Below are 10,209 nucleotides of genomic sequence, written 5' to 3'. Positions count from 1 at the left end.
TAAGAAAAATATTCTAAACACGGGTCTCTCGTCCATTAATGCATAAACAATGAGTTTATCCCGTCTGGCACAGTGGCCCAGCGGCTAGTGCTGAATCCTGGCAACCGGGCGACCGGTGTTCGAAACCCCGCCTTTCCAATTTAATTTTTTTGGAATATAATATTAATGATTATACGCAAAAGTAGCCTAGTTTTAAGTTAAAATATTATAAATCTACATGCATTGAGGATGTCATTCTTTATATAGCTCTCAACGTGCACCAAATTGAATTATTCCTACATTGCAAAAAGAAGGAAAAGACTAGGTTTCGAACCCGGGCCGTCTGCGTGAAAGTCAAAAGAAGAAACCGTTACACCACAGTGGATATAAGTAAAAGATCGACCATACATCAATCAATGGGTAAGAGAGCCGTATCGTTATTCTGTATAACAGTTTAACTAATTATTTTCGCTAGCAAGATCTCATTTGATTATTCAATCCAGCAGGCAAGTTTAAAGAAATATAATCTGATTGATTGAGGTAATGAGGGACTTAAAATTAGCCTATAGATAACGCATTTAACTTGTCGGCGAGGCGATTGAGCCGTACTGCAATATGTTAATAAAGTTTTAAATCAATTAATCAATCAATGCCGTTAGAGAATCAGGATCTCTGCTATCGATACGTGCTGGCTTTTCAACTGAAGCGGCCGCGCGCACTTATCCTGGGTCTCAAGCCTGGTTCGAGTTAACGAGACTGAATCCACCTTCGAGGAACAGGAAAATCCCGGCTTCAAACATCGGGTTAACTGAATCTGGATAATGGGACTCTTGATCGACTTAGTTGAACCAGGTACGGGGAATAGGGCCCTGGTGTCAGCATCTGGTGGATTTAAAGCCCTCATGGAGCTGGTAGTCACTCACCTGCTCCTCCTTTAGCACCCTTCTCTCCAGCTGGCCCAGACAGGCCTGACAAACCAGCCTCACCTGAACGGTAGGACAATTGGTTACAACAAATCTTTAGATTAGATTAGATTAAAATGTATTGTCATTATACAGCACAAGTACAGTACAACACAAATAAGTTTGGCATCCAACCAGAGTGCAAATGTAGCAGTAAAGTGCAACAGCAATATATAATGTACAGGTGGTTAAACTGGGTACAAAATATACAAATTAGTATATGTGCAGAGTAGGATATGTACAGATATAGATATAGTAAAGGACTATGTGCAAGTAAGTACAGACAGGTGAGGATAGGTATATATGCGGTGGGAATACATATCTATATATGGTATATACAGCATTATAGTACATGCTATCATACAGAGCTAAGGGTTATGTGCAGGTGTTCAAGCAAGTATATTCAGGGGTTATGTGTAGGTATATTCAGATATATTCATAGCTAGCAATATCACTGAAGAAGGACATTGCCCGAAACATGTCTGCTTTTTATTCAGGCTGCCATTAAAAAACATTGAACCTGTGAGTGCTGGTCCGGCTACCCTGCTTTTTGATATAGGTATATTCAGACAAATATGGGTATATATGTGGTAATATAAAGATATAAATGTAAATATGCTGTTGCTGTATATAAAGCACTGTTGTACATGCTATCATACAGAGTATATGGGTAGACAGTGAAGCAGTAGGTAGGTATAAGTTGAGTATAGGCAACAGAGTTCAGAATATATAGAACTGTGTGTAATATGACAATGTATCTGCATTGTCACAAATATATCTTGTTTGTAGTATTTCTTTGCTCCAGAAAATCCAGGATGTACTGACCTTGAGAACCTCGCATTCCCTTTTCACCATGTTCACCTAGAGATGCACAACGCATACAGTAGTGTTTAATATTAAGTCCCAGGTTGTAGTCATGTCTTACTATTCCCTCGTACAAACACATCTCATTAGGATGCTGGGGCACAGACTGCAAGCATTTTGAAATCCTAACAGACTGTGAAAATGGAGGGCAATTCACACTGAATGGCAGGATGATGCATTTTCCACCACGCGTAGGAAAAGATTTATCACACTAGACGACCGGGCAAGGAGCGGGGATCATGCATCAATGCAGAAGATATAAATCGATTTAAAAATAAATAAGAAAATAAAAACAGACTCTGATGGGACCAAAGACAGCCACGCACAAAACACGCACAAAATAAAAACACAAGCATTGGCAAGTGGCAACACTGAGACAAAAATGATTAATTGCAAAAAGCCAAGATTTGACATCGATTTTAAAGGTAGAATCTATAATGCCGTCAAACAGTGACCTCTGTAGGCAAAAGAGCGCCGCTTGGTACAGTATTGCACTTTGTTGACATTTTTTGTTTTGGTGTGAGTTGGAGTTGAGTGGGGATAGGGGGATAGGGGGTTGATACTGCTGGCCACACAAGAGAGGTCTGGAGAAACACAGAGTATAATAAGTTACTAAACATCAACTCACACATCAGACCATAACGAAATATGTGAACAAAGTGAAATACCAAGCCTTTTGTCTAGAGCTCATGAAGATGATTGATTAAAGTGCTGCTTCTTTTATGCATAGGACATATAATTATTCAAATATTAGTCATGATTAATATGTTGATGCAACTGAACAAATGTTACTAATTTTATACTTCTACACACACTCTCTCTCTCTCTCTCCTCTCTCTCTTTCTCTTCCTCTCTCACACACACACACACACACACACACACACACACACACACACACGCACACACACATATGCCCTATCTTACACGACATGTGGTGGTGCTTAACACTTTCACGGCCAACCACGTATATATACGTGTTTGCTCGCCAACGTTTCAGCGCCATAAACGTATATATACGTTTTTAGATCGTTTTTTTTATTTTATTCTATCTTAATATCAATATTACACTCACGGACCTATATGCTACGAGTGAAAGCCATCTAGAGACCCAAAAAGTGCAGTACCGGCCAAAACCTGCTAGGCGGCAGTATCGAGAACGATTGAAACCCTGTTCCAGACCGTGTGTTACATTTAAACCCCTCCGGGCGCATAATATTGGTTCAGGCAAGTCTAGCGGTTCACACGATCACTTGGAAACGCGTCCAATGCCCCTCGATGGATAAGTTGTGCCACATTATGTCTGGGACCAGATGGACATCAATACTGGAAATCGCGATCAGACAGTTGGAATATTCTTTTTGGAATAAGCCCGACGTCCGTCATCAATTCCAGCTTGATCCTGCAATGATTTCATACCTATCAGGCCGATCAGCGTGTGTGGTGTTCAAAACGAAAGCTGTTACTGGCGATCAAATAATCAAAAAACGACGCATTCATGATGAAACATAATACCCATTATATACATTTGTTGGGAATAGTAGCATGTCCAGGTGAAAAACACCAATGACTTTAGAATTGACATAGCGCACCATTACGCAACTTTCTGGAATTAGCCGCGATCATTCTGAAACTAGATAACAAGATAACGCGCAAAAAGTGTTCATGAAAACATTTATTCTTTTTTGCATCTTCGACAGAAGATAGTTACTGTCAAATGACCATAGTATTGTATCCATAGCTATAATATAGATATAGCTCGGCAAACATCGTCACGCACAGTGAAAATAGGCTCTAGATAGCTTGCACTCTAGCTACGAGGATAAAACGAATCCCCGGTGCTGAATGTGTTAAGGTATTTGGAGGATTTGGAACAAAACATGATAGTAAATAATGTCATGTGCACATACAAACGAGAACAGGAAGATGGTAGAGTTTGGTGAAAACCAAAATGAATGTCCTTTTAACGTAACAACTGTCAACCTGATAATATATGTAGCCTACTTGTTAGGTATATAAGCAGGCACACAGCGAAATAATTCATAAAAGTTAATTGAATGAATTTCCCCTGATGCACCAGAAAACAGATCCTTGTAATTGTCAATGATTCTAGTAAAGCATGGTAAACTTTAAACATTTTATTAAAATCTGAACCCACTGGACCCAATTTTTATTCTATGTTGATAGTCATCTTTTGGGGGGTTTCTCTTATAGTCTCAGTTTGACAGCATCACAAAGTGATAGTTACCAGACATGCTTAGCAGGCTTGGCTTGTGCACAATGAATTACTGTAGATCCCTGTGTTTGAGCGTCTGCAAGCTGGTGACACAATAATCATGAAGAAGCTATGTTAATTTAGTATACTGAAATAACCCTACCTCTTTATATAATTTTTTTTTATTTTTATTTTTTTATCTCATTCATTCCATAAGAACGTAGAATACACATTTACAGACTTTTTTTTTATATGGTCCATTTGCATGTTCTTGGTATCTGATTCTAGGGACATCTATGGATCCCAGGGAAATGTATTCCCAGTGTCAGAAATATTGTGTCTGTTACTAGGCTTGAGTAAATTGTAATGAACCAAATGAGAATATCAATGAGCAAATTAATAGATGGAAGATGATTCTGTATCTGATTCTGATTCTGTATCTACAAAACAGAAGGTTTTGTAGATACAGTACTGAATTCTGCCATCCGGACACATGCAATTTGAAATATGATTATAGAATATAGAATATCAGGCATAAAATGGTTATGCGATTAAAATGCGATTAATTAGATTAATTAATTACAAATCTTGTAATTAATTAGATAAAAAAAATGTATCGCCTGACAGCACTAACCTTTGTAATCATCACCAGTCATCAGTTTGTTGTGTATTTTTTTGGATCATCAGCTCTCACTGTCATTGTGTCTTTGCTCAGCTCACACTATAGTAGGGTCATCTGTGGCACTTCCGTGACCGTGGAGAGCGAATGTCCGTTTCTCAATGGATTTGTCATCTAGGAGGGTTAATAAACAAATTTAGCCGGGGGGTATTTTTTTAAAAGGCGGGGAAAATTCGTGAGAGACCAAAATCCAAAATGGCTGCTGTGGAAATTAACTTTTTAATGGTTTGACCTACAATGATGCACAAATCACAATACATGGTTTCAAAGCTTATTTTGATCAAGGAATACATATTTGGTGTTTATATAATGATTTGACCTATTGCTGACATTCAAATGCAAGATGGCTGCCAATTTTGACCTCCAAAATGGATTTTTTTCAAAATCGTCACAGAGCCTTCATATTAGGCTCTAATGAAAGCTCTGCTCATGATGAGTTGAGTTATGGACAGAGGGGATAGGTGGCTATTTTCCACCATACTCCATCCATCTGTGAAAGTTGGAGACATGATCACCCCTGTTTGCTTCAGCAGGGTGGGTTATTGGCCCCAGATGCTGTTTCCACAAGGTTGTCTGACAGCTTTGTCTGACCTCTCACCCTAGACCTGTCCGGTTTGGTCAAACCTGCTAGGAGTTTCCTCCTACTGGCATAGCTCTCAGGGTTCACTGAGGTACTCAAGCCCCCTTACCACGACAAGGTGAACAGTCAAAAGGGAGGTGTTTTTTTCTTTCTTTTTTTTCTTAATAATGTTTTGTAACTTTTGTATAACTATGGTGCTTCAACAAATAGCACTCCAAAATAATAATTATCAACTAGTAGCCTATTGGCCTTAAAGTGGAGATGAAGCAGTGAGCAATGTGATCCTAGTTTGTTTGTTGTGTACCTTGTGTAAGACAGGGTTCTATAATCAAATGTGAAATCTATCTTATTTGTCTGAAAAATATAATATAATATCCCTGTTTTCAACATGGGCGCCGCCATTTTGTTGCTGACGTCATGGCTGACGTCATACCGTGGCTTGGGTGTATACACTCTGGTTAGCTGCCTATATTGAATGGGTCAGTCAGCAGATAAAATGTTGCCTACAAAACAACGGGACCGCGGTGGTTCTGTTTGTATTGCTCCTGGCTGTTCAAACTAATTTTACCATGTGAGAGAGAGGAAAGTTGGTTAATTTCCACAAACTACCAGTGAAAAAAACAGTGTTGTTGACATGTTGGCTCGGGCTGCCTGCACCCAGACGGCGCGACCAGCCTGTTGGACAGGGAAGGAGGATCTGCAGCGAACACTTCATTGCCTCGGATTATGTTGTTGGGGTGGGATGTTTGTCCAGAAGACCACTAATCAGCTGAAGCCGGACGCGGTTCCCTCGGTCTTCGACAGACAGACCGGCGTTAGCTCTCGGGGCCCGGCGTTAGCTCTCGCTAGCTAGCGTTAGCAACCGGAGCGTCGCGGAGCATTCAGCCTGCTGGCTACACAGCTTGTGTAGCCAGCAGGCTGAATGCTCCGCGACGCTGGTTGAAGTGGGTCTAGGTAGCCAGCAGGCTGAATGCTCCGCGACGCTGGTTGAAGTGGGTCTAGGTAGCCAGCAGGCTGAATGCTCCGCGACGCTCCGGTTGCTAACGCTAGCTAGCGAGAGCTAACGCCTGGCCCCGGCTGGTGCCAACTAGCTAGCGATCGCTCCCGAGAGCTAACGCCGGTCTGTCTGTCGAAGACCGAGGGAACCGCGTCCGGCTTCAGCTGATTAGTGGTCTTCTGGACAAACATCCCACCCCAACAACATAATCCGAGGCAATGAAGTGTTCGCTGCAGATCCTCCTTCCCTGTCCAACAGGCTGGTCGCGCCGTCTGGGTGCAGGCAGCCCGAGCCAACATGTCAACAACACTGTTTTTTTCACTGGTAGTTTGTGGAAATTAACCAACTTTCCTCTCTCTCACATGGTAAAATTAGTTTGAACAGCCAGGAGCAATACAAACAGAACCACCGCGGTCCCGTTGTTTTGTAGGCAACATTTTATTTGCTGACTGACCCATTCAATATAGGCAGCTAACCAGAGTGTATACACCCAAGCCACGGTATGACGTCAGCAACAAAATGGCCGCGCCCATAATGCTAAATGCTTCAGAAATGTACACAACAAATCGTTTTTTCTTAGAAACTGCTTATTTTTATAACGTGACTTCTTCTGTGGCTTATCTAAATACTAATGTGATGCTATGAATATGTATTTATCGCACTGCTTCATCTTCCCTTTAAGGGCAGATTTGGAGGCAACAGCATCTCCCTCTGGCTGACACAGCAACTGAACCATGTAATGTCAAACTGAAAATATAATTGTTAGAATAAAAACACACTAATGTTCACATCACTATTAAAAAATAAAGGAAATAAGGGTGGAGAGAAAAGGCTGGTAGAAACACAAAATACAGAGTATAGGGATGGATATAAAGTAAGTGTAACCCAGCGTTCAGATTCATAACTATTTAGTCATAGGGACATAAATAGTTAATGCTATTAGGTAAGAACTTTCTAGAACGTAAAACATTCTAGAACCACCGTAGTGATGTCATGATAGAAGGTTCTGGAACCGTTGTGATGTCACCGTATGATGTCATAATAGAACGTTCCGGAACATTTTGGATTCCTACAGTATATAAACAGGTGATTCCTCGGTCTTCTCTCTCTTCTCCTCGGCATCTGAACCAGCACTGAACAGACTGAATGGACTAAACAACAGACTGAAACCTGCAATTCTCAACCAGCATCCCGGAGCAGTTCCAGACCACCCATCACCACGTGTGCCCACACGAGACGAGGCGGTGTGCCGGACCGATACCAGATGGCGAGCCAACCCCGGAACATTTGATATAGCTCAAGGCTAATTCCAGCCTGATGTGAATACCCCTGTTGCTCAGCTCTTGTTACACCAACAGTCCGGTAGGATTGAATTGATTGAACGAGACTACAAGGACTTCCAAGGGCTTCAACCCCATTCACCTTGTGTTATTTTGATATTGTATGTTGTATTTGATTTGATTTAACTTGATATATGGGTACTGATATTCTCCGTTTGTGGTGATGTCATAATAGAACTTTCATTGATGACATATTGATTATAGCTGAATCACTGATGGTTCTCCTGTAAAGAAAGATGGTTTAAAGGGTAAATTCACCTAATAAGGTATTTGCATTCCCTGCACACTTAAAGGTTTAAATTCATATGTTTAAACGTTTACCTATTGAAATGATAAACTGATATAGAGTTTACTGATGATAACCTCAGAGATGTCTGAACCAACCCCAATGTGTTGATCCAATCAACCTAGGACTTGATATCGAACTAACCCTCCCGAAAGGAGAGGTTACTGAAAGAACCTAAAAGGGATACTTCAAGGGAGCTCCAGTAGCTCACCGCGTACCTCGAACGCTATTTCGGCGTCGGGGACAACCGTGCGCGTCACGGATCTGGGGTACACGAGTTCGACTCCCGGACTCGCCGTATTTTCTCAGAGTGTCTTTCCCCCCATCTATACCCCATTCAACCTGTATCTGTCGGTCATACTTGACCAGAAAAAGCGATAAACGCGAAAAGAACCAGCTGACTGGTCAAAGTTTAAAAAAATAAAATAAAAGGGATACTTCAAAGCATTACTTGTACTTTACGTCTGTATGTATTATTACTGTCTAGCTAGCGCGCTTTTAATTAAAACACCGGTTATTGTTATAACTCTGTCTCTGGTCTACTATTCTTTTAATTGTGCATATTACTCCTCTCCTCATTCGAACCTAGAACTGTGCCCGTGGCGAACAGCTGTTACTGTTAGTGACACAAGTGCTACATAAGCTAAGCAGATGATATAACGTAACAACTTGTTGTTGATGGATGATGAGAACGGGAGACAGAATCACTATTCTTCATCAAAATCTGTTGATTCTCCACACTGACTCCATTCATCATCACTGCTACTCTCATCTGAGCAGTCATGAGATGTGAGCTGCTGGGGCAAGGGGCGAAGGGTATGACACACTGGCCGGCACTTCCCATTCACTAGTTCCCAGCCATGACCAATGGGGAAAGGATGTTCTTGAAGGTTGTAATGGAGCTGGCAATATGTAATGTAGTTTGTCCTTTCCACATCAGGTGGGAGACGAATCGTACACTTCTTCTTCAATTTGTGCCACTTGGAAGCTCTGGCCGGGCCACACATAACATCTGCACTCTCAGCATAAACAATCGAGAGGACAAATGCTTTCATATCTGCTCTCACTTCATCTTTCAACTCCAGACTATCACCCACTCGTCCCAGGAGCTCTCTTGCCTCAGGAACAACCATCACCTTCTCCAACACCTTTTTCTTTCCATGCCCATAGAAGCCTGGGGTGTGGTCACTGCCATGGAGAGGTATGATGATGTCTGCAACCTCTTCAGAGAGCATTGCACGGCAGTTGATAAAAGCAGATCACCTCTGATTTGTTGCGAGACATAAGCTGCTTGGACAAACACGTCTGTGTCTCCGCAGTCTAGAACAACAGGTCCAGTGTAGTTGGTAGTCCTCACCTTTGCATAGGCGGAGAGCAGCATTGTATCTGCCTCTGGATGTTTGAAGACATACTCTCCATTATCGATGCCAGTGCTGAGGTTGGTTGACACTTCTCCCTCGCAGTATTTGATATCACCCTGCACTTGACCAACTTGTGTTTTCAGCTGTTCTTTCACAAGTTTTTGCAATCTGACCTTGTTTCCTGAGTTGACCATGAGTTCACCTGGGAACCTGTCTTCGGGTTTCAGGAAAACATTTGGGATGTGTGGATGTTTTGCTCATCATCATGCTCATCATCCTTGATGCTGAAGGGAAGGTCATACTTGTCGTTGATGAGAATGATGAGGTAGGCATTGGCATGGCGTGACAGTTGTACAGTGTCCCCCACCCACCCCTCCTACCCAACCTCCCCCCCCCACTCCTACCCAACATCCCCCCCACCCACCCAACCACCTCCAATGTACAGTCCCCCCCACCTACCCAACCTCCTCCAATGTACAGTTTCTACGTCAAATGTATATACTCTTTTTTTTATTTATTTTTTTACTCTTTTCGTATCACAAACAGTACTGTATTTGCAAATCTGGTATGTCATAAATGTATAGATGTAGCAGTACTGTCTATCTGTATGTCATGTATGTCATATATGTTACGATGAATTGAAAATGGGGGACCCTGATGTAAACAAGACGAAAGTCTTTCTCTGGTCTGCATCCCCTTAACAATTGTATGTATTGAGCTGTACTGTACTGTACCCATTCTGCAATCTGTTAATAAAGTTTTCAATCAATCAATCAAAGAAGATGACTGCGCAGATTTTATGCAGGTAGTCATTCCAGCGGTACTCTGAACCATCCCGCTTCCTAGCCTCTCGGTCCTCAGGTGTGGGGGTGGCAAGCCGCCATACCAGACCCATGTCTACAAGGCTCACGTAGTTCTGCGGTTCCTCAGGAACTGGTTCTAGGGTGAA

The 10,209-nt window shown here is 41.9% G+C and overlaps 1 protein-coding gene across 1 annotated transcript in view; it reads right to left on the bottom strand.

Annotated features, from left to right (window-relative positions):
* The window catches only part of col17a1b (collagen, type XVII, alpha 1b), an 83,639-nt gene that overhangs the window by 33,586 nt on the left and 39,844 nt on the right, over window positions 1-10,209 (bottom strand). Inside the window, exons 27-28 of the mRNA XM_084321707.1 lie at window positions 1,767-1,802; window positions 903-965 (exon numbers count right to left, since the gene is read on the bottom strand). Of these exons, the coding sequence (XP_084177833.1) occupies window positions 903-965; window positions 1,767-1,802 (99 nt within the window). The remainder of the gene's footprint in view (window positions 1-902; window positions 966-1,766; window positions 1,803-10,209) is intronic.

This window comes from Notolepis coatsorum (assembly GCF_963971535.1).
Source record: "Notolepis coatsorum genome assembly, chromosome: 9".
Classification (NCBI taxonomy): Eukaryota; Metazoa; Chordata; class Actinopteri; order Aulopiformes; family Paralepididae; genus Notolepis; species Notolepis coatsorum.
Note: the sequence above shows the minus strand (reverse complement) of the source record. Positions and strands in the feature narration are given on the sequence as shown.